Source organism: Apodemus sylvaticus, chromosome 2, assembly GCF_947179515.1.
Source record: "Apodemus sylvaticus chromosome 2, mApoSyl1.1, whole genome shotgun sequence".
Lineage (NCBI taxonomy): Eukaryota > Metazoa > Chordata > Mammalia > Rodentia > Muridae > Apodemus > Apodemus sylvaticus.
The window spans coordinates 68,286,057-68,312,462 of NC_067473.1; the positions used below are offsets into that span (position 1 = coordinate 68,286,057).

At 39.3% G+C, this 26,406-nt stretch overlaps 1 protein-coding gene across 3 annotated transcripts in view; it reads right to left on the reverse strand.

Moving 5' to 3' along the window:
• Window positions 1-23,847, reverse strand: part of Tpk1 (thiamin pyrophosphokinase 1) — a 370,262-nt gene extending 346,415 nt beyond the window's left edge. For all 3 annotated transcript variants that reach the window (XM_052173583.1, XM_052173581.1, XM_052173582.1), the window contains exons 1-2: window positions 23,752-23,847; window positions 23,363-23,420 (exon numbers count right to left, since the gene is read on the reverse strand). In XM_052173583.1, the coding sequence (XP_052029543.1) occupies window positions 23,363-23,405 (43 nt within the window). In that variant the 5' untranslated portion in view covers window positions 23,406-23,420; window positions 23,752-23,847. The remainder of the gene's footprint in view (window positions 1-23,362; window positions 23,421-23,751) is intronic.
• Between the last annotated feature and the right edge of the window lie 2,559 nt (window positions 23,848-26,406).

Genomic DNA, 26,406 nt, shown 5'->3' on the forward strand with positions numbered 1-26,406 from the left:
ATTATATTTATGCAAGGCTCTTTTTAAAGCAACGTTTTACAGTAATGAAAATTCTGATTATAAAAGATAAATGGTAGACTGGTATTTACCCTTGTGGTTATGACAGCCTATTAAAGCAATTTATCCTCTTGCAATTTAAGTTTCACCTCCATGCTTCTTAGTTAAGTATGCAACAAAATGCAAACTAGATTCCACAGAAATATATAAATACTCAGTGGAAGTTCCAAATAAAAGTATTTTCCTACCAAATTACAGTCATTTATTTATATTTAGTCTGCAGTAGCAGTAGAAAAGTACTTACTTTCCCCTGTATATTTCCATAAAGTTTCACATTATAAAAATAAGACTTCAATTTGGATGCTGAAATCTCTGAAAATCTACAGAATTGCATTGAAGTCTTTCTCACTAATAACACATCTTTGCATGTAATTTTAGATGTTGTGAAGGCTTTTTTGTATATTGTGAAGATTTTGTCACTTTTCTCACTCTCTTACTGTTTTTCAAGAAGCTTCCTCAGTGATGACTGCCCAGACTTTCTTCTGTATCTGTAATTATATAAGCGAAGTACTCAGCGCTGTTGCTTTAAATTCACATGCTGTCTGCTGTTACCACTCACCCACAGAAGAAGCTCTGTGGTCTATAGCCAATTTGTTCTATCAGCCTGACTTCCTCAGGTGACAACCACTCAAGGATATATTTTATCAAACTCCCTTTACTACCCTTTAGGAAAAAGCACATTTGATTTCTTCATCACCCACAAGACAAACTCTCCAGCACTGCTAGCCAGCAACCACAGGCAGAATACAGTCACAGGTCTCATTAGCCAGCACGTGGCTCCTGACCTCTACACTACTGGACAGAGTCACAGGCATCTTGGGTAGAAAATCAGTATCACCTATTTAGTCTTCCTTTAACTTCAAATCGGTGATTTCTCTCAAGGAAAGGTAATAAAGACTATGCATAAAGACTCATCAGGAAGAACATAAAATGCAAGACTAGCAAGAGTAAGATATTCATATAAAGACACATGTATGCAGAAAGGATCTAGATAAAAATGATAGTTCATAAACTAGATGCCACTTTTGATCTGAAATTAATGTCATGGCATCTAAAGCCAAATTACACTCAGAATAAACCTTCAGCTCTAGATAAACCTTCAGCTATAGCTTTTTAAACAATACCATCGGAGATACTGCACTGTTGTACCTTGAGCTCCATGGGCTGACCATGGCATTATCAGGACAGCAACATCACAAGGTAGAAATCCTTCATCACAAAAAACAACAACAAAAAAAAAAAAAAAAAAAAAAAAAAAAAAAACCCATGTTAGATGGAAAACCACCAAAACCTTCCATTTAGGAGACATTCAACTCTTTGGAAACATCCACATTTCTATAAGGAGTTCATAGGCAACAATTCTGTGGACACTCACACTTCAAAATATCCTAAATTTTCAAGCCAATTCCAAAAATAGACTGTTTAATAAAAATACAATAAACTTTTAAAATCTTGACATGTGCCAAGTATAATATCAGGTACCTAGAATTCAAACTTGCATTAAAGATTGACTGGACCTGAAAGTACACATGCAGAATAGTAATAGTCCTAGCCCATGAGAATTATTAGCATCTTTCTGCCATGGGCTTGACAGTGCTCCTATTTTAAAAAGGAAAAAAAATACTTTCAAACTTTGGTAAAACTTTAGCATGCTATCACCATGCAGAATTCTAACATTATGGGAAAGAACAGTCTTCTGAAAGTCAGTTCACATTCTGAAAGCTTGTGTTAAGATGCTGAATGGAGATAAAAGAAATTAAAGTAATTTTCAAAAAGAAAAAAGAAACCTGTCAATATATTCCAAGCTTCTTCAAGAATGTTCAGATTTCAATTCCACATTATAATTAGCTTTCACTACTGAGAGTCTCAATTGCTTGTGTACAATCACTAAGCAAAGAGACAAAATAGTATTCTAATGCAGTCTATGACTTATTGGACAATTAAAACTGTAATACATAAAATGAGGCCCAAAGGAGAAAGCTGAGGTGGAGTATAGAAAAGGCAGTCAGCTTAGACCCCACACATGTAGAATGTTCTTCCCTGCCTCTTCCAAGGCTGGGCATTGCGCATGTCTTGTGCATGCTAGGCAAGTACGCTTACTGCAGAGCTGCAGCCTCAGTCCAAGGCCACTGCAGGAATGCTGCAGAGAAGCAGGCGTTGTTTTGTCCTATGTATATCCTAATAAAAGTTCAGAAGCTAGGTGCAATAGCTTTTTCCTAGAAATTATATTTCTGCCACACTGTGTGTTATGTTGGTGTTTATGAGCTTCTTGAAACTTTAACCAACACTATATCCTTATTTACAAGAGAAAAATGCATTATGAAATTAGAAGCACAGACTTGGAGTAAAGCTCACTATCTTAAGCTTCCTGTTCGTTAGAATCAATCACTGCAGCTAATGAATTTCTTTACAAAGGTCAACCTGGGATTCTCCAAGTTCAATAATATACCACTGACTTTTTAAAAGATAAGTTTATGTCCTCAACTATGTACAAAGAGCAACAACAACAAAAACCGACTTAAAGTTCAGGAGATCTGCTTCAACCTTTCTGGAGTGCATTTGACCCACAGCTTAGTTCATGTGCTGCTGTGTGGAAGAAGATTCCATATGCAATCATCATGTTCCTTTACAATGGAAATGCCATGATTTTGGTTTAGGTTGGGGTTTATATGTTTTCAAACACTTTCATTTTGTTTAATTATAAAACACTGAATGCATCTGTATAAGCAATTGACAGAATTCCTATTTTAAAACACATGTTATCAAAGACTGTATCATGTGGTGGGGCTAAAAACAGTATATGCTAGTTTAGACAAATGGACAGCTTGTAGGATATACAACTTTGAGAACTTGCTGTGTGAGCATGTATCTTTAATCTCTACTTCTTTTCAATATTCATGGAATACCCTTATAAGTATGGAATACCATACAAAGTCCTATTATGTAGGGATATAAAACCCCTAGTTATCAAGCTCCCTGGAACTTGGATTCAGCACTGTGATGCTGTGATAGTAGATGAGGAACTAAGGCTAAAGGACGACTAGCAGGGGGTAAGGTATACACACATCATCTTGCTTCAAGCCCTTGAAACTCTGGAATTCAGAGAGACAGTAATGATACTGGAGTCTAAAAATATGGCTGATCCAACAGAAGAAAAAGAGGCATGGATGTTACCAAGAGGCCAGGTAGCAAACTCATGTAAAAGGACTGCTGAGGGCTTGGGACAAAGTGGAGAGTAGAAAGGTCCAGTGAAAAGCTGAGCTATGTTATGTTTTTTAAAAAACTTTTAAGATTATAATTGTAGCAATTCCCTTTCCTCCCTCCAAATCTACCTATGTAGCACCCTTCTTTCTCATTCAAATTCATGGCTTTTTTTCTTGAGTTGTTTTTACATATTACCATATAATTACAATCTGTTCATACTGTATAATGTTACTTGTACTTAAAAGATTTTAGGTTCCTGTGTCTGAAATGCATGGTGTCTTCACCAACAGGGCCTTTACCTTCCACCTCTACTGAGCAACCAGGTGAATAGCAATAACCTGTGTTTTGGAAGTCCCATGGACAGTCCTGACCAACAACTCAGGCTTGTTATGTCTGGTGTTGGGGGGGGGGGTTGTTAAACAGTTTATGTCTTTTGTAGAGAGTATTGTAAACCTACATAGAAATTATTCAATTTAACTGTGTGTGTGTGTGTGTGTGTGTGTGTACTATAGGTATTTTTAGGTAGATAGTAGATAATAGAAGTCCTTATGTATTTTTCAAACATCCTTACAATTATTTTATCATCTTCCCATCACCTTTAAGATGTAAGTCCCTTCCTCTTCCCTAGTTAGAGCCACCCCACACATTTCCCCCACTTCCCTCTTCAGATCCCTTCTATCCTGCTATTCTCCTCTCTGTTGTGAAACACACACCTAGCCCCTTTTATTTTTCTTGTTTCTGCAGTTACTCAGGCTATACATTCACATTTGAAGATTTGGAGCTACGTAGGTCAGATGAGAGAAAATGACATTTGTCTTTCTGAGTCACACTGCCTCACTTAGTATGATGTTTTCCCTATAGTTTACCTAACTAGAGCCTAGAGAAGAATGTGATACTTGCTGTTTTAACACAAACTAAGGACACAAGTCACAAGTCCACTCAATGGTGGTCAGTGTAGACCTACAGATATTTTGACTGCAGCACTTACCACAGGAGATATGAACATGTATAATCACTATTCTTGAAGCCTACAAGTACCTGGACAAATCAGATATAGGACAGAGCAGCAAGCAAACTTTGGGTCTCTTCCAAATATTATAATTTGACAATGTTATCTTTGAATGTGCAAAGGACAAATTTAAAAATATTGAAACGAACAAAAACACTGGGTCCCACAAACACTAGAATCAAAAGATAAAATTACAAAAGTAAGGTACAGGAGTGTGTGTCTACAATTCTAGCTACACAAAAGGCCAAGGTGGACAGCCACTTAAGACTAAGACTAACCAACATGAGGAGCATATCAAAATGCTGTCTCAGAGATAATATGTATGAAAAAGGTACCATTCCCGAAAAGAGATGGTGCTGGTCTGTCTAATCAGGAAGACAGTATATTTAATGTGTTTTCAGAGAGAAAAGTGGAAAGATTGGGAGAAAATTTTCCAATAAAAAAATAAAACTACATCCAGCAGTAACACACACACACACACACACACACACACACACACACACGTACTACATAGCAGTAACCTATCAAGCTATGTTGCCAGATTGAGTATATCTAAACCTACACTACCATTTATTATTTGAAGACAATTAACATTTCTATACCTCATTATTCACATCTCTGAGTTCACTCCAAAAAATTAAGGAGATATATAGAAATCTCTCAGGTATGGCATGTATGTGTGTGTGTGTGTGTGTGTGTGTGTGTGTGTGTGTGTATCACTGTTACTATAAAAAATAAAATGCACTTAGAAAAAGCAAGTTAGGAAAGAAAGGGTTTCTCCTGGCTTACATTTCCAGAGGCAGAGTCCAACACTGCAAGGACGGTGTGGCAGCAGGACTGAGACTACCTGGTAATCAGAAAATAGACTGAGCACATTTTCATAGCACACAAGGAGAAAACCAGGATGTGAGCTAGGTTATAAACCTTCAAAGCCCACCCCAGTAACATACTTCTTACAGCGAGGCTCCACCTCCTAAACCTTCCCAAAGAGCACTACCAACTGGGAACCATGTGTTCAAATGCATTAGCATATAAGGGCCATTTCACATTCATTTCTGAGGCAACAGCCTCAAAAAACTAAGGGCATAGTAAGGACATACGATCATCTTTGTTACAGAAACATAAATATACTGAAATTTATATCAGTTTGCACAGCTCAAACATGACTCAATGCAGTACAAGGGGCTGAAAATTCCTCACAGAACTCAGCCATCTCTGAAGTGTTCTCGTCTCAACTAAGTAGTGCTTCCGTGCCTGTTAACAGCTACATCAGCAGCTCTTACTCTTACATGCCATAAAAGTGATTCAATTTCACAACGAGATTGACTAAACATAAGCCATTTACACTTCAAAATACAATAGGAGGGCAGAAGCGTACTGTCGGACTTTATCTCAAGCAGTGTTCCTAGCTGACAAGTGGAAATGATAACTCATCTCCTAACTGTAATAGAAAGGTTAAATTTATGATAGGTTTCGAGTATCCACACTGCCATATACATAATCCTTTCGCTGCTATCTAATGTCACCGTTCAGAGCACACTTCAGAGTGAGAAGTGGCTTTCGTGGATGTCATTAGTTTGAGCCAGTCAGCACACAGATGCTCCTCGCTTGCATCTTTCTAATCAACAGGACTTGCTGTGGGCTTACTTTAAGTCATCTACTGAATCCCGTAACGTGAATTCCAGTGAGTGGATCACAGGCAGAAGAGAACTTTCCCAAACCAACTGTTACTAGGACAACAGTAATTGTGGATCAAGATGGCAGAAACTAAAGAATTAAATTATCTTATAGTTTTAAACCAAAACTGCATAAAGTTCCAACCAGACTTTCCAGGCCTAAAATACTCCAGTCCTGAAAAGTATATTAAAGTCTTGGGCACTAGACACCTGGAAATTCTCGTCAACCTCTCATCCTCTCCAGCCCACAGGGATTCCTGGGGTACCACGTCAGCTATCCATTCTGAGCTCTGCCTGTGTCAGCTTGTGAGTCCCCACTCCTTGGACACCCACCAACCTGTGTCAGCTTGTGACTCCCCACTCCTTGGGAGACCCACCAACCTGTGTCAGCTTGTGACTCTCCACTCCTTGGACACCCACCAAGTTGCAATGTGTTCTTATTTCCAAAATTCAGAAAAAAAATTAATTTTTTTTAATTTTGAAAAAGGTAGGAAATAAAAACAAATTTGAATACTTAGTGCCTTGGTAGTGGTGGCAGGGACGAGAGTCATGTCTATAGTTTGAAAGTAGTACCTAACACAAGGGATCAAGCTTAGGGGAACTGAAGTGCATAAAACTATGCAACTGTTGCCCAAATGTAACAGTACTTCACCACTGTGTCCATATGACTGGCAAAGAACCCAAGAAAAAACAGAAAGATCCAGAAAGTCCTAGATGTCATTTCCCTATCTCTCTGACATCCTTTTCTGGATCTTTCCCAGGACTACAGACAAGCTAAGCTGAGATTGGCTGCTGAGGAATTAAGACTCTCTCTCAATACCTGAAAATTCCTAGCTTCTGAGGCAGCTGCTGGGCTGCAAAACCACAGCAGGAGAGCATTACTGGGGAAGAATGCCTATTGGGCTGCTTCCAAGGCACTTGGCCATGATGAAGCCCATGTGATCTGCACACCTTCCTATGGCAAGTGCCTTCTGCTGCATCTCTACATGCATGCATTTTCTCCAGGAGCACTAAAGAGCATTAAGTAGAGCACTCCCTGTGTCCACACCAAGTGTGCATCATGTTGTGAGAGGTTATATTCTACTCTTTGGGGGTTGTAATCACTTTTTATACCAGTTGTTACATATCAGCTGTAGAAAAATCAAATTCAAAAAATGTTACTTAGCAATGAAATCAGCAAAATTTAATTGATTAAATCACAGTTTCAAAAACTAAAATTTTTGTTTCCTACAAATATAAAATGATCACACGCCAGAGACTACTCAACAATTAATTGGGATATTAGTAGAAATTTCAAGGTATGGTTATAAACCAACAGTATTACAAAAATCTATTTTCTAATTATATAAAAATGGGACATCTGCTATAACAAGGACTAAGCATCAAGACAGCCAGTCCTCTGGAAAGGAACAGAAACACAGTATGGTTAAGACTATTTAATAAAAGGAATTGTTAGGATTTTGGTGGGTTGGTTGGTTGGCTTGGGTTTTTTTGTTTGTTTGTTTGTTGTTGTTGTTGTTGTTGTTGTCATTGCTGTTGTTTTGAGCATGGCAGAATGATGAAAAGCATTATTAAAATAGAATATTGCTAACTGGGTATTTTTATAATTTCTGCTGTACATCAATTGACTAAAGTATCTTAAAATATCTGTTCATCAAGGTAGAAATCAATTACATGCCCCTGCACAGAAATTGTTTGCAATATTGTAGATAAGAATCATGTGTGCAGTTATTAATTAGCATGTACTACCACAGCATTGTAAAACAGTCTATCTAAAGAAAGAAAAAGGAGAGCAGCCCACAATCATTGCAGGATCCCTGAGACAAACCCAGATTACACAGAAAGGACACTCAGTAATCTCTTCAGTTCAATTTCAAGTCCTAAAAATCTTCCCAACTTGGATAATGGTTAGTGCCAGCCTGAATAAGGAAAAAGTCTTATAGAGGAGTTGAGAGGCAAAAATAATTTTCTTAGATTCTCCACCAAAATTTGCAAAGATGGACTGGAAATACACACATTTAACAGATAGCTTGTCTTTGTCTAGCACGAACAAAGCCCCAGGTTCAGGCCCTAGCACTGCATAAAAGACTGTAGTATTGCACACCTTTAACCCTGTACTCAGTAGAAGCAAAAAGATCAGAAATTTAAGTTCATGGCCCAGAAGAGACACTCATTCAGCAAAGTGGTTGCTGCTATAATAAGTATGAGGACCTGAGTTCATATCCTTAACATCACACACATACACACACACACACACACACACACACACACACACACACACACACGTCTGGCTTCACTAACCCTGATCATCTAGTTTCAGATTCAGTGAGATATCCTGCCTCAAAAAATAAGGTAGAGTGCAACAGAAGAGATCACTGCTGACATCTAGTCCCCGCCCCCAATTACATCTACGCACACATATGAACAGGTAGGTACATATGCAGGCATACACAAACACACACACATATACAGAGAGAGAGAGAGAGAGAGAGAGAGAGAGAGAGATTAAGACCAGTCTGAGCTACAGGACATACTATGTAGAAAAAAATTTTTCCAGGGCATTCTAATAAGGCCATACTAAAAAGGATACTAATAGGCTGTTACTGCTCTGTCAACTAGATTCATCCTTTCTCAGAAGCCATCTAGAAATATGTACTAGAGACTCAGGTGTTATATTTCATTTTATAATTCTACTCCCAAGAATGTACATTCCAAAAGATGCATTAACATATACAAATACCATACAGTATTGATGTAGATTTACGAAATTAGAGTTGTTAGAATCCTTCCACAAGCCCTCAGTTTTGTTTCATGTGTTTCATATGATTCAGAGCTCCCTGTCATACTGGACTTCTGACATATGTATCCAGGTGCCCTACTAGCCTATAAGCTCTATGATGGTACACATCATTTGTTTGTTTTTTCTGCTAAGGATCAGATATGTGAATATGCTACCACATGCATTAATAGACTCAAAGTACTAGCTCAACAAACTCACACACACACATACACATACAAGCACACATGCATGCTCAAGAAGTGGGGGAGAGAGGGAGAGGGAGAGAGACAGAGACAGAGAAAGTCAGACAGAAAGACAAAGAGGAGCATGTTCCTTCTATATAGATCAAACAATAATCATAAGACACAACCTGAGAATACTTTCAGGTGGCCAGTGGCCTGGATCTGTTCTATCTTAGAGCAAACAATTTTAAAGTCCTGATTCCCTGAAAAAGAAGAAAAACAGAAGGAAGAATCAGAAAAAAAAAAAAAAAAGTCTACTGATTTCCAACCTCATTAATCTTCAAAGCACATTTCCCAAAATTAACATTATGGATTCATTTACCAGCATGGTGTGTCATCAGAGAAAGGACTGTGACAATGTGACTACTTCGCTGAAGCTATCTGAGAAATAAATGTTCATTCATGGATGCCTCTTGCCTACAGGGACAATTTAGAGAGCATCATTCAGATGAGCAGTTTCCTCAGGGAACTTCTTCTGACTGAAATCCTTTTGTATTAGTAGCTGTGAGCACAGTATCTGACAAAAGTAACTTAAGGGGTGGGGAGGGGACTTATTTTGTTCATTTTCAGAAACGTCAGGAAGAGCTTGTTGAAGCAGAGCAGTTGACATCAGGGCAGACCGAAGTGCAGAGGGAGAGAATCACCGCTGATTTTCTCCTTCCCCATACTCCATCTTGGGCTCCAGTCTATGGGATGCTGATGCCAGGTCAGGGTAAGCGTCCTTATTAATCCTCAGAAAGTTTGTACAGACATGCCCCGATCTACTTCACCGATTCTATTGCATGGTTCTAAATCTGTAAAGATACTCAAATTTTAGCATTTGTTTCCTAGCATACAATTTTGGGGCTAGTAAATACACATAAAAATTTTAGATTTACTTCTCCAATACTCAAAGCAGCATCAAAACAAAAGCATGCAGAAAGTATCATTCTATCTGTACCAAGTATACTGACAGAACTAAAAGCATACACATCTATTTTGAAGAGTACACAAGTACCCCAAAGAAGACAGTCCCTGGAGATGCTGCTAGAACAGAGGACAACAGCATGCGAATCTCAAATAAAATGTCCTCTGCACTATGACTTGTCCCCATGCAGTCACCAAGATAATGGCAAAACACGAAGGAGATTCATGAGGCATCACTAGCTTAAAACGAAAAATGGAGAGCACATTAAATTAGCATTTCATGAGGTTTTGCTTGTTTTCGTTGTTTTTGGAAAGTGGGGCTCCTTATTCCAGTGCTTCCCAAATGTTAAAGGGCTGAAGTGTGACCTGCACGGTACCACTGAAAGTTAGGCCAGGTTTTATTCAGTCAGTCCGAGGTGAGCACTGTGATGCTGTGTTTCTTATATATACCTAGTAGCAAGGTTTGAGAAGACCACAAAAATTTCATAAATATATACAAGAGTGTGTATGGACTTATTTTTTGGTGTTGTTGTTACTTTATTTACTGCCACTGAAGCTCAGTTTCATCTGATGATAAACCACAAGCCCCGGCTAGAGTTGCATATATCCTGCAGTTGCTGACATTTAAAACTATGGGACGCAAGGTCTCATGGAGCTTTGGAGTAGTTCTGAGTTTCCAGGAAGGAATGGTGGGCCTGAAAAGTAGAAGGCCCAAGGAGAGCTCCCGGTCTGCCCTCGTGCCTGGGACTGCTCTTGGCACAAGTAATAGTTCAACAAATGACATCAATATGAGCTTGGAAAATAGTCTAGTTCCAATCTTTGAACATTTAAAGAGTAAAAGAAAAAAAATCAAGTTAAAGTCTTCTATGCTACTTAAGTTGCAAATAAAGGAAAACAAAGGTAAGCTCCCATTATTTTAATATATATTTGTATATTTGAACTTAGCCACAAGGCTGTATGATAAAATAAATATTTTTAATACCTGTTTGTCCCATGTGAAGGGAAGTGCCAAAGAAAACGCCATACCTCTATTAAACAGCCTATGAGAATGATTACAGTTCCAGTGATTATAGAGAGATGGAATGTTGAAAGCACAGAACCAAATCATTGTAGATTAGTTTAGCACCTAAATAGCCATTGATAGAGAAAGTCTATGCATGATAGCTTTGTGACTATTAGCTTTGTGACTTAGCTTTGTGACTATTAGCTTTGTGACTATTAGCTTTGTGACTGTTAGGTAAATGGTTTTGGAAAGTAGAAATAGACCCCAAGCTTCCACTCACCCAAAGGCTAAAAATGTCTTTACTTAGAGCTGTTGGCATAGAATAAGTTATCTCCTTTTACCTTTTGAGATGAGAGTTGGGTTACTGTGTCAACACTAACAAAGGTGTATGTTCTCTCAAAAGACAGAGCTGCCTGATTATGTTACAACACAAGGGTCATCCTGCAGGAAAGCACATGCTAGACACAACAGGGAGCTGCAGGGATTTCTGCAAGCATGGACTCACTGCTCACAGTGAGCATTAGTCCTTGGCTGAGGAAGAAGCTGCAAGCCCCATGTTCTCACTTGGTGGAGGACAAGCCTCTCAACAGCCACTGTGACAGGAGTCGGGCCTCACAGCAGCTGAGGGTACATCAAAAGCTCACAGGACCTGGAAGTAAAAAACACTGAAGAAACTGTTCCTTTTGACACATGAGTAAGCAGCGGCAAAAGCAGGGGTGCAATAAATTCAGGATTACATTCAGAATGAATTACCAATTACATGTTGGACACCTGTGTGCCACCTATCAAGAATAACACTTCCCAGTGGATTTAACCAAGAAAACGACAAAAAAAAAAAAAATCCCCTGGATAGGAAGTTAGCACAGAAACATGGTGTTCTCTTGGAAGATCTGTACCAAAAAACCTACGCATTTTACCATCTCCTTTTTAATTCTGGGTGTGGAGTATGACTGACAACATTAAGTGTGCCCTCAGGGCTTGCTTTATGTTTCCAGTTATTTAGTCTAAACGAATCAGACTCCCTTAGTTTCCAAAGGCATGGAACATAACTACCAAAATACTGCCAGAACGACTGGGGCAGGAGTGCCCTGGAGACCAAGGCCAAGACAGCAGATGCTCTGCATGGAGTAGAGAAGTCAGCTCTCAAATGTAATGAGATACTGCTTAAAATGGGGGACACAATTTGGCCATTAACAATAGCTAGACTGCAACATTTGCCATCAAATATACACAAACATAATTAAACATATGACAAAAAAACAAGTCAAATACAAACAAATAAAAAGCATCAAAACAAAGTTGGGGGGAAATTAAATTCACAGCATATATACAAAGCAAAGTACTGTGATGAAGTCTTGGTACACCACACCATACATACACTTTAGCCTATAAAAGGGGGAAGCTCAACAACTATGAATTACACAACAAGGAAAGAATCACAGTCAAAGAAGCAACTTGCCAAGGCCAGATCCATAGAGCTGAAGAATATATTAGATGGAATTACATTTTTGTACAGAAGTGAAATAGGTTTAAATAACCCGTGACAATAAAAGACCACAATACTTGAGCTGTAACCTCAGATTTTACAGTCCCACAAACAGATTAGTCCTCCCCACACCCCTTTTCTCTAAAAAGTTATCTTTAAAAATATGCTAAGTTTCAGCATGAATAAGAACAGGAGACAGAAACTGGCTGGTGGTTTGGGTGTTTGTCCTGAGCCAGCAGCTGGAGACGCTGCTGGCTCAGGCTCAGCCAGAACAAGCTGATTCTTATCTGTGCTCTTGGCATCCTTCCTCCTCTGTAGGACAACCTACACAAGAACCCCATAGGTGTGAAGGTGACATAAGCTGAGAGGCACCTGGGACCACCTCACTGACCAGTTCACCTCCCCACGCCTCACTCCAGTTGCTGCCACAGTAACCACCCTGACAACTGCAGCCTGATGGGACCCAGTTTCTAGGACACGATCGTTCTATAGAGGAGCTGTCTTCTGCTCCCACCTATAATTCCTTCATCAAACTGCTTTCTAAAGTCACCCTCCCATTGTCCCAAATTTCATTCATTGAGACAAGACAAAGGACCTGAAAGCCACTGCTCTGGAGTGGCTCAGATGGACATTGATTTTGTGCGACAGCTTCACTCTCTGAGATATGCACTCTTGAGACAAGAAAACTCCTATTGTACTCAAGGACCACCCTTTGCTAAATTTCAAAAGCAAACATATTACTTCAGTGCAATCAACAAAGCCATATTGACACAAAGAATCACATAAGCAGAACACCCAGGTGTCACCCCTTCACCTATCTCTAGCACCTCTATCCAGGGCCGACCTTGGAGAAGGGATATTCTTTTCATTGTTTGTATAGTTAATTACAAAGTTATGAGGCTATTCATAGATCAGTGAAAAAGAATGTTAGGATTAACTCTTGAAACTCTAAAGTACAGGTTGTCTTTTAGATTTTCCTAGCTAGCTAGACCCTAATAATAAAATACCACAATTATTAGCAGCAGCCTTGCAAAGACATTTATCTGCCATTTGTGATAAATCATATTACAAATTAAATATATATGAAGTATATCCAATGAAGACTTAGAATCTAAAGTAAGATGGACAGAAATGTAAACCACCTCCTGAAGCTTGGAAACTTAGAGCAGGAAGTATAAACCCCAACATCTATAACCGTTGTACTGATTACAAGTTAAAGCAATATTTTACAGATTATAAATTATAGAAATTATAAAAATGTCCCCCATTTAAGAGGCTATTGGGTACATTTTAATTACATACAAAATGGTGTTTATTATCTTAAACCACCAGTTATAGGCTGAATCTTTTCAGAGGGTTTAGGTTGAAACTTATTTGTCCTCCAAAGATTGGTCACCAGAAACTATTGGGAATGGGAAACCCTCTGAGAGGCAGGGCCTACTAAGGAAGTTGGATTATTAGGTACAGGTTGGGGATGCTCCTTCAAGGAGAAGTTGCTTCCCAGAAACCAGGAATGGGCAGCCTACTCCACAAAGTACACCTTATCATCAAGTATTGTGGTTTGTCACCAGTCCACAGTAACAGAACATGCAACCCTGGACTGAAACAATGAACCAAAGTTAATTGATTAGGTAATTAATTAATTAATTAATTAATTTTTATTCCTCCTCCACCTCCTCCTTTATTTCCATGAGAAGCAAATTTTTTTACCTCTGGTGAGCATATTCCTAGACTTCCTCCCATAAATTTCTCAGTTACTTTGTTGTGCAGAGCAAGACTCATAACAGACTTTGGTCAGGATCTGAAACCTAGCATAGGCCCTTTATACATCTCCTTCAAAACATGATGTAACTAAGTTCCATCTACAACATCCTAAGGGGCTTCTCATCCCCTACCATCCCCCAACTGATATGTGTGTACCCTGTCCTCAGCAAGAATCCATCTAGAGTTGTAAAAGTAAAACTCCCTAACATGTAATGCCTCCTCTTAAAAATGTTCCATTCACTGATTGCCCACCCTGCTCTGTGGATACCAAGTCCCTCTTGACCACACTACATACACATCAAGTCCAATCTCTCAGGAACACTATGAGATCTAGCTGCAGGGGTCCCTGCGTTCATCTCCATGGTCATGAATAGACTCTTCCTTACTGTCCTTATGGTGTCTTAACAAATACTACAGAACAATGTTTCTTTAACAGTAGATAATCAAAAAGTATTGAGTGAACAAACAGAAATGTACAGATACACTTACAGCATGTAAGAAAGAAAAAAAAAAAACAAGGTAACATTCTACATGTCACTACATTCTGCTACAGTGATCTTAAACTTCCTTATTTGGTAATCATTGGACTATAAGAGTCCCTCCAACTACAATCAGGTTATGCACTTATAAAATTACCAGAAACTAAAGAGAAAATACTGCAAGTTAAAAAAAAAAAAAAGCACATTTAACAGACCTACATACCTACATATCACATATAACAACTCAGCACCAGCAAGGACTCAATGCCAAATGTAAGTAAGACTCGATGCCAAATGGCCAAATGTACAAGTTTATATCTGCATAGCTGACTGGGAACTGCGATTGTTAGTGGTTTCTCCTATCAAAAGAGAATCATGAGAACCACTAACCATAAATCAAAATTCAAACTTAAATCATGGCTGAATTCCTAATAATCAATATTTCAGAATTTGGAGGAAAGTCATATGGGTAGGTATTACTATTAATCCAAACACAGCTGGTATTTTTATAAGAATGAGAAATTATCCACAGAACACCTGCCAATCATGTATATGCATAGGAACTGAATATCATTTGCAAGACAAAAAGAAAGAAGGACAGAAGAAACCAAACCAAATCAAAAGAAACTGACCTTGGACTTTTGGCATTCATAACTGTAGGAAAATAGAGTTCTGACGTTTAAAAAAAATTATATATATATATATATAAAAATTATATATATATAAAATTATATATTATATATAATTATATATATATAAAAATTATATATATATAAAATTATATATATATAAAAATTATATATAAAAATTATATATATATATATATATATATAATTTTTTTTACTTTTCATTCTATGTGTTTAGTGGGTCTGCGAGAGCCAAACTGGGCCTCAGCAATAGCAGTACTTGCTCTTAACCAGTGACCCTTGCCCTCTCAAAATCTGTTCTTAGAGCAACCAACTGTGGCTCAGTTAAAGCTGCCTATCAGATAACAGTATATTGTTGCAAAATGTTGAAAACGTTGTAATAATAGAGTGAGCAGTTTTTGTCTTTTTACTCAGGTTATAGTCAGCTATAAAGCAGAAGAGTTCAAATGCTAATATGCCACATGTAGCTAGTAGCTACAGTAATGCAAAACACAGATCTAGAGAACAGACAAAACCAGAAAGTCTATCAACTGTCCTAAGCTGGCTGGGTAGTATGACCAAAAACCAGTTTCTAATACAAATTCACAGTAGTCAAATCTACTCTCTGGTTTGCTAAGTAGATTAAAGAATGTTGGCATGTACCACACATATATGAATGTTGTCACTTGCATCTTGAAATGTGAATGTTGGGCAAAACACAGAGACCAGAGGCCTGTAGAGGGTGTGTTTATCATTGATAAGGGTTAGAATTTCAAGACAGGTGATCCAAGTATGCCATTGGTAACTGGCCAACTGAGGTAACTGATATTTACCTCAGGTTTTATTATATACAACTTATATTTGATCAGGCATTTTCAACAGACAAAACGTGCCCACAAATACTACATTGAGTGGAATATTTCAAGTCATTAACAACTTAATCAAGACAGTATGCTGGTTCACAATTACCAACCATATGCATATGTAATGATAAAGGTCAATGAGCATGAATGCATGTAATTGGAGTAAAAGAGATATTCATTTGTCCTTACATAGAAATATCTCACCTAACTGGACCAAATGCTTTTACTCAAGTAAATAGCAATCTTATTTAAGAATTTATCAGAAAAAGAAAAGTTACTAAGAGTAGGTTCTAATAATCAGTATGTTGCATATTTAGTACAAAGTTCTAATACAAGAACTTAACATGTGAACAGACCTCTCTCCTTAAACTGACTTTAAAATATCTTATACTTCACAAGGACTTAATGTTTATATTTATTCTTATTTTACATAGTTAAAGAAACTAAGGCTCCTAGAAACTAAGTGACACAGGAAGGTCTCAAAACTAAGATAAGAACATCTAAAGCTCAAAGCTAGGCCACCTTTTATTTCCACAAATCTCCACAGGCATTGCCCTAGTGAAGCATTAGAACTATGCTGAGCATACAATGTCATGTAAATGTTAGTTATTATAAAAGTCTGTAATATAATTATGCTGACTGGATCAAATGTGCATTAATAATACTTAAAATGGTAATCAAGTTTAGAATAAACCTCAATAATGGTAATTCAATTTAGAAGAAATAACTCCCAAGAGCATTGTGCTCAAAGGAATCTTTCCTAAATTTAAAAGTCTATATAATCTTTTTGCAAAGAAATGTAAAGTGATCAATAAAAGCCTTACCAGCATAAAATTTATTTATGAAGATCAAATTATGCGGAGAGACTAAAATGGAATTTTTGACTCGGAAGTTATATTCTAAAGTGAGTTGTATGACATATCAAATTGCTATATTTCTTATTCTATCAAATCCATTTAAGGCTTATGTAAAAGCTTTATTTAAAATGTCAACAATGTCAAGGGGAATCAAAAGTGTGAGGAACAAGTGTGGCAGATTCAAAAAGACTGGATGCAATGCACAGGTGGTCTTCACTGGAAGAAAGCACCTGGGAAAGCACATTCTAGAATAATGGAAACCTGAATATGGTCACCATTACATGCTATGGAATATGATTGAGTCATGGATTGAATAAAGCAACTTATATCATAATTCCTTTGTTTTTAAAGAGCTTAAGTGCATCTTTATACACGGTAAGTATCTGGAAAGACACATACCTACACTGTGGCAACAGTAGCAGCCTCTGAGGGGTTGGAGTGTGACTCTATTTTGGGCAGTCTGGTAGATGGAACTCAGGGACCTATCCATACTAAAGCACTCTACACTGAAATATACACCCAGCTCATTTTGTTTCTAACTTTACCTCATGAGTATGCTACAGCCTGAGGATGACATACTACTTAATGAACGGCTTGGTACTAAGGTGGAACGATCGTCAGGTGGAACAAACCGGTAAGAGCTTAGGCCCACCTAGGAGTATGTACTAAGAGGACCCATCTCTCCCGGCCTCTGACGGAGATGTGTTTGCTCCCACACGGAGCCTTGTCATAATGGGCAACTATCCTCAACTGTCACCAGAGGCTAAATAAACGGCACTTTACCTATTCTTGTAATTTAAGTTCCAAAATTGAAAGTTAAATAAATCATCTTTGTAAATCACCTATGCCAAGTATTTCATTAGTGTCATTCTTTTTTTTTTTTTTTTTTAGCATAGAATAGAGATTATTCAGGGTATGGGAAGGGGAGTTAAGAGGGTAGTAGAGGCAGAGAAAGGCAAAGAGAAGGAGAGAGTAGAGAATTAAAGGCTGGCCATGACCATGTGGAGAGAGGAGGGAAGGAAAGGGAGAAGGGAAGAGCCCAAGAGGGCAAGAGAGAACAAGAGAGCAAGAAAGCCAAGAAGCAAGAGCTACACTTTCCTTTCTGTAAAAAGTTTCAAACACACATAGCTGTGATGCTTTATGACAGACATGATCTCATGAACTAAAAAGGGGAAAGTAAAGATTTACAAGGGTACACTGAGAAGCCCTGTGTTCACAGCGCTTAAAACAGCAGTGCCCTACTAGTTAAATATTATTCTTTATTCATTTAAAAAGCTGAAGTCTGAAACATGAGGAAACAGATAAAATACTTCGGTTCTCCCTATATATCCATTATCTTCACAACTCTTCTCAATATTAAAGAAAGAGGTAATTGTCTAACTTCATTGATAAAATTTCAAAAATTACACTACTATACCTAGGGCAGGCAAAATATCCTGTGGATATTGAGATGAGCCACAAATGTTGTATTTAGCAGCTAAGAAAAGTATATCAATTTATGTTTCAATTGTTAATCAAGCAGGCATCAGAGTAGCAGGATAAGTAAATGTTTGTCACTTCCTTACCTGCTCAAAAAGGAAAGGCCAGCTGCCATGGGCAAGGTCACATAGCCCCCAGTGCCAGTTGGTTGAGTAAGCACTGTGCTTTTCTGCATAAGGGCTGGCAGTTTGGAGCTGGGGCAGAAAGACCTGCAGAACATCTGGCCAGACAGATACAAAATGGAAACAGACAGAGCTGGGAACTAGGCAGTAGGAACCACGTGTTAGAACAAAGTGGCTGAGAAGTCAGGTTAAGAAGTTAGCTGGGAGACTGCCCCAGCAAAAAGCCAACAGCCCTAAACTATACAGATGTCTCCTGTCTTTATTATCAAACCTTAAGTGGGATCCCCAAAAGTCTCACAATATGTGGGTAAAGGTGCCTACCACCTAGCTGACAATCTGAGTTCAACTGTCAGTGCCTACATGGAAGAACTGACTGCACAAGGAGTCCTATGATTTCCACATGTGAGTTGTAGTATATATACACAGACACATATATATGTGCACATACACACACAAACAACAGAGAGAGATTGTAATTTAAAAAGTTATAGCAAAATATATAAATCCTTTGTAGATAAAAGAAATGTTTATTCATATGCAAAGTCCCGATAAAATATATTAAAGTCCATATACAGGAAATGCAAACTGAAGTACTCACTAGCACTGATATTTATTAGAACAAGATTTAAGAATAACAATTCTAGCAATTAATAAGGAGCTTTCTAGGTGATACATGCAGAATGAGCCAAGGAAAGAGCACTGAAGTTGGAACAAATGTTCACTTAAGTAAAGACTGACAATAAAAAGTGAAGGACAGAAGAACCCGGATGACAGCCAGGAGCCAGATCCTGGAGGGCTGCAAAACCAAGAAAAGATTTGAAATATCTCTGGATATCATCTCATCACGTGAAGATCAGAGTATACTTGCACAAACTTAGATGGCACAGCCTTTTGCTCCTCAGGGAGAAGCCCATACAACACTGATTACCACAGACAACCTCTAACTCTGTTTCTGTTTGTGTGTGAGAAACACTACAGGATGGGAATTTTTCAGCTCCTTCACAAACTTATGGCAACTTTATGCATAAGTATCTGTAAAGAGTCACAGTTAGCAAAGAACCGTGACATGTTTTCTTTTTTGTAAACCTCCTGCTTCAGCCTCCCAAGGCTAGGACGGTAGATGTGCACCTAGCTGAGGGCAGCATGATTTACCTGAGCTGCTTTAGGGTGGCCTAAAGACTGGTTTTTATGGAATATTCCAAATGAGGAATGTAGACACCTTTAAATGCTTTCTAACTCCTTCCCTGCAAGGGTTCTCTATGCTCCAGGTCCTGAGTGTATTCATCTTTCAGCCATTCTCAAGCTCCCTCCAATACCCTCCTGCTCCATCTCATCTCCTCACAGCGCTGCCATTCTATGGGAGGGCTGTCCTGTGTGGCCGCAGCACCAGCCCTCGCTCATGGTGGCCCATATCTTGCAATGGACTGATCATTTCCCTGTGGTATTCACAAATTAAATCCGTGCCCTTTTAGAGATGCAGACAGTCTGCTCAGCCAGGACTTCTTTGCCTGTTCCTGCCTTCCTAATCTCCCTCTCTGGAAACCCTGTGCTTCAGACAGAACCCTGCAGTTCACCATCTAACTAGGCTCCATCGTACTCTGATCTTGACCTCCCCCTCCACAGTGCACTCCTGAACAGAAAACACAGACACTTTCACTGCTGAATCTCCCACAGCACCCAGTGCCAATAGAAAAGCTAGCGCATCGATTTTCCTGACCTTGGAAATGTACAAATGCCTCTCACGCAGCAATTTCATTTCCAGGAATTCATCCAACTGATACATGTGCATTAATTTTCAAAAAACTATATGAGAGGAACCAGTGGGTAGGGAGGGTGCTTTCCCAAGAGATCAGGGAGGTAATAAGCATGTGTAATCGCAACAGGAGCAGGTGAGGGGTCTAGAAACTCTGAGGCATTCGCTCTATAGCAAGGTGGAAGTGATAAAACAGGAAATGAAGGGCAAAAGGGAAGAAGGGAGAGACTGAGAGAAGGAGAAACAAATAGTAAGATATTTCTCTACATGATCCACAACAAAGAAGTCAACGGAACCTGATAGAGAGAAGGGAGTGTTAGTTTCTAAGTTTAGTTATTTAAACCTTTGAGGCCACACTTTAGAAGGCAGCATAAGGTTTTTGCCTTTAGTGAGAAGGATGGAGCACAAGCACAAGCCACAGACACACAACGCACATACTTTACTGATAAGCTGAGCCCCCAGCTACCATATAACTTTATAGAATGATCCTCTCTGCTAAGTAGAGTGGTCTGTTTACTTAGAAACACTTCTGTTTTCTTTGGGAAAAAAATGAACAAGGATCTCATAGAACATCCAAAGTTAAAATACATACACATTTTAACTCACTGTTCCAAAATAGTCATCTACAAAACAATTTATAATATATATCCTTTTTGTTTGAAATAAGCATTAACAATTATTTCCAGAAGACTACAGTAAAATATTAGCATGTGGGGAAGGTTTTATTTACTTGATTAAAAAAAAAAAGCCCTCCAATTAAAAAAAAAAATAACTTCCAATACTTCTTAAATTACAATATAGGACTAGGCACTGCGCTGGTCTCCTAGTTACCATCCAATTTTACTACATCTTACTTGGATCTAAAGTGAACAGAAACATGCCTCTGGACTCTGTTTTTAAGGCCAAAGCCAAAAATGAGATGGGAATACAGAGGAAGAAATTTTAAAAACCACCCTAGGATCCTTGCTTGGCGACTTTGTACTTGACATGGGTATCTATACCACAGTGTTACAGACCTTGTTCCAGTGTAGACATAAAAACGCATGAAATTAAAGAGTCAAGGCTTCTCCGCTGAGCCTGTAATAGCATCGAAGGCAAAGCGCTTCAATTCCTGTACTATTCCCATTGCAGAACTGGCCCTGAACTCCCAATGGCATTTTGTTTGCTCTCAGACTTTGCCATTGAATCTAATAGCCCCTAGCTATTGAATTGAATTGCTTTACATGCATTCATTGATAGTGCCAATAGCCCCATGACATACCTCTGCCTTCCAGATGAAGAAACTGAAGCACAAGGTCTGAGAACCACCAAGCAGCAGGACTAACATTAAAACCCATAGATTCAAATTCTTCAACCTCGTCTCACACCACTTAGCCCTCTCTCTACTTCTTTCGAGGCAGAAAACATTGACGATTTTTCAGAAATTAACATTCTTAATAAGTGATCTGAAGGTCAGCAAGCCCACCAGGATCAAATGTTTATTTTGGGGAACGATATTGGTTATGCCATGATTAGATAATTAAAAACTGTGAAATTTAATTTGCAAGATGTGATGCTTTATGTCTGAAAAACTGTTTACAGCGATAAACTAGAAACCTCATAACCACGTTAATAAAAAAAAAATCCTGTTTAATTCTCAATCTATCACTGTTTTCCTCACCTATATAAGATAAAAGGAATCAACAGTGCACTAGAGGTACACAAGGGTGGTTCCACAGGACCACATACATCAGTGACATGGTCCCCCTCTTAATAAGTACAGACAGACTTGAGCATGTTCACACAACTGACAGACTCGCTGACCTCATGTTTCTTAGAATGCATCTTAGCCCTTAAGGGACACATGACTGCACAGGAAAATCAATATCACCTACTGTTATTACTGTATCCTTTCGCTTTTCCCATAAGTACACCCAGGATGTATTAGTGGTAAGGACAATTAAATTCAAATATCAGAACAAGACCCCTGGATGTACACACTTATAAAAACTAAAGGTGGTCATGGAAAAATGATATTTCTTCTCAAACTGATGATGAACCCAAAATTCTACACAGTGCAAACACACAATAAGCATTAATTTGGAAAAAGGGGTGGGGGGGCAGTTCAGTCAAGAAAGCAACAAGAACTGATTCAATCTCATAACCCACATAAATATGCATGGCACAGTGGCTAACACTTATAATTCTAGATCTAGGGAGGTGGCCCCAGAAAGATACCTGGGGTCCCTATCCGACCGGCCAGCCAGCCAGCCTAGCCCAATCAATTATTTCCAGGCTAGTGAGAAATCCAAAAACAAAGTAGACAGCACCTGAGGAAGGACACCCAAGAATGACATCTGACCTCCATATGTATATGTGCCCTTGTACCTACACAAACATACATAGGTACAAAATGTAATTTGAAAATTAAATACATCTAGCCTTACAATTTATCACTGTAATCAAATTACATAAGAGTAAACACTACTAATAAAACTCGTTCCACATATTACCATGTGAAGTGTGATCATTTCAAAGTTTGAAAAATAAAAATCCTTAGGGCTGGGCATGCAGTTTACTGATAAGAGTATTTTGCCTAGCATTTTCTAGGCTCTGGACTCGATCCCCAGCACCAAAAAGTTTATAATAAAAACTAAAATCCTTAGGGTTAAACCTTTAAGTCATTGTATATAACCACGTACTGATCTTGTACTAAATCCGGGTACTTTCAAGGTGATTAGAAACATGTTCCTTACACACAGCTATTAACCTCCCTCATGTTCCCAGTATCAAATGTTCCACTGTTGGATATGTGTTCAGCATGTTAGATGTTTACTCTTGGAACCTCAGGTAGAGGATACAAACGGTATGAACTCGCTCAGTCCTCACTCAGTTCTATAGGGCAAAAACTAAATATTTTATGTTCACTTTTCAAACAGGGAAACAGAGGCTCAGGTGTGGTTGCCTAACTTGCCCACAGGAAAGAGAAAATGGAGTTTGGAGTTAAGGCCTTCAAGGTAGGAATGGTCCCTTTGCGGGGCTCGTGCTGACACAGTAGCATGGTAAGGAATACGGTACCCGTGGGTAGCAGGGGCTCCAGCGGGGTAAAAGCATGCTCCATAGCGGGGTAAGGATTCTGTATGGAAAAGAAAAGAAGTTCCAAGTTAAACTTTCCCAAACGTAATTCTGCGACAGGAGTAAGCATCCCGCAGCAGGAACTTTGGACCCGGCGCTGCGGGAGGCCAGGAAGGTGCAGCAGTGGGCGGGGGAAGTCCCAGGAACAGGCTAGAGGTCCGGGATCCCGAGAGGGATCCCGAGCGAGATCCCGGCTCCGGCTCCGGCCACTGCCTCCAGTCACCCAGACACGCCAGCTTCCATCCGGGCACTGGCGGCGAGGGGCGGCCTCCCTCCCTCCCTCTCTCCCGCGCCCCCGCCCTGCCAGCCCGCGCGGGCAGCCGCGCACTTACACAATGGCGGGTGGAGCCACGAGCGACCCGAGCGAGGGCTGCGAGAGTGACGGATCGGCAGCTCGGCGCTCGGCTGCGGGGCCTGGGGCGCTCTGCGCGTTCGCCGGAGGCTTCGTGCGCGCGCGCAGGGCCCCGCCCCTTCCGGAGCGGTCCTAGGCTGCCGTCTGCGTAGCCTGTTACCAGCCTGCTGTGCTCAGTTCCCTAGAATGTAAAGATTTCCATCCTCCTTTGCCCATCTGTCAAACCCAGTCTGCCCAGTCCACCTTCTTTTTCATCTTCTGCTTCCTGTGCTTTATAAACATACCAGTGGAAACCCTTTAAAATGAATACGTTGTAGGAATGCAGCTTTTTTTTTTTTTGTAGGGAAACATTTAGCAAAACCAAAGAGCCAAAGTTTTATCACCACCACCGCTAAGCCAGGACTGATGAGAAGTTCTGAGAGCTCATAGGTCTTCTGCTGGACCAGGAATAACAGAGACCCCCTGTGTTTTAAAACCAGTTCCAGATATATAGGGCTAGCCTCAAAATCACTATGTAGTGGAAGATGGCTTCATACATCTGGTCCTCCTGTTTCTTCCTCCTAAGTACTGCTATTTCAGTCATGACTACTATGTCAAGTTAATGTGGTGCTGGGTATCCAGCTAGTCAAGCATTGTGCTAACTGATATACTTCCCCTTCACTATTCAATTCTCTCCGGTTTTGATGTCAACATTGTAGCGTCTAGCTAACAGAACATATACTATTTGCCTTTCTTTACCAACTTACTTCAATTGATAGGCTTCTGTTTATTTAAGGAATTTCCATTATGTTTTCCATAGGTCTATGCTAACTTAAATTAGCTAGTTTTACCACAGTATCTAAAACATCAGTTCTCAACCTGTGGGCTAAATGACCTTTCCACAGGAGTCTTCCAAAACTGTTGGGAAACACAGATGTTTACATTAGGATTCATAACAGTAGCAAAATTACAGTTATGAAGTAGCAATGAAATAATCTTATGGTTTAGGGTCATCACAACATGAAGAACTGTATTAAATAGAGTCACGGAACTAGGGAGGTTGAGACCCACTGATCTAAATGGACTTTTTGCAGATGTATCAAGAACAAATGGAGCTGTTATAGAGTGAGAACTATTGGGAGAGCTTACACAGAACATTTTGTTTGGATATAGAGTCTAATTTCTGTGTAATCCAGCTGGGATTCAGACACACCAGACACCTTTAATCCTCTGGCTTGAATACAGACTTGCCCTCAGTACACACCTTTAATTCCAAACAATGCCACATAACTGAGGGGTTAACAAAGGGTTGAATCAGAGAAAGATTTAACAGAATGAGCAGAGATAGGATGCACCCAGCACTAAAGAGAATAAACAGGAAAGGGAGGTTATTTGAAAACAATGCAGGAAGAAAGTTTGTCAGTTGGAAGTCAGTGCAGTGAGTGCAGTGCAGTGCAGTGCAGAGCGGAGCAGTGCAGTTAAGTTTGTTAGTGAGTTCATGCAGCTCAGTGCAGGTCAGCAGAGGCAGTTAAAGCCACAGAATAAGGAGGAGGCAGAAATTTAGAACAAATTATGGGAGTAGTTTGAGTAAAGCACAGCAATCCAGTGAGAAGCTGAGAGAAGCCAGGTTGATTCAGTCAGCTTGGAGAAGAATTTGAGCCAGTACAGCTGAGTTGAACCAGTCAGTGAGAGTTCAGAAAGAACCACAAAGGCTGAGCTTATGCATCAGTAAGCTGAAAACCACTACTCAATTCTCTCCTTCTTGGATATCTCCATTCTAGTTTCTAGCTAACAGTAAGACATACACTATTTGCCTTTCTTACCCACTTATTTCACTTGAGAGACATAATGTCTTGCAGTCCCATGCATATTTCTATAAATGCAATTATTTTATTTTTATAACCAAAGAATATTTAACCGCATACAAAACATTTTTATCCATTTCTTTATCACAATAACTTTAAAAACAAATTCAGTAAATATAAGATTAACAGACAGAGGCCTAAAGCTGAAGGCTTTATCGTCCAGGCTTGTATAATATTAGATTATAGGGAGACTAGAAACTTCCAGGTATAGGCCTAGATTATATAGAATCACTCTGGGCTCAGATAAAGCCATGTATTCATAAGGCTTTGGTACAGTTCACATCATCTGAGTGAATAAAAGTGACATATATATTTATAGGAGGTAGGGGGAGAAGAAACAGAAGCCCATACATAGGAGGTGGATTGTGGTTGAATTTTTCTGGTCTCTGTTGCTAGGCTCTAGGCCCCATTTCAAACCAGCTAGGAATTGTTGGCAAAAAAAAAAAAAAAAAAGTAGCATTGATCACAGAAGAGGGCACAAATGCCATCCTTAGCAGGAGTCAGATCTTTTTAAATTTAGAAGGCTAAAACAGTCCAAGAGTTGAACTGGTCCTGAATATCAGATTAAACCAATTTGAGCTGGTGAGACACAGAGGAAAATCAAGCAAAGAAGGCTTTAGTCCAGATGTTTTACTTCTGAGTTCCCAATAGCAGAGTCCAGAGTGGCAAGAAGGAAGATGAGGTGGATAGCCCATGGCCTATGGGTCCACTTTTAGAAGGTACCCAAACTGCTTTTCAGGGCTTGGGGGTACTGATCTGTTGGTGGCTATTTAGAGCTGACATATGAAAGA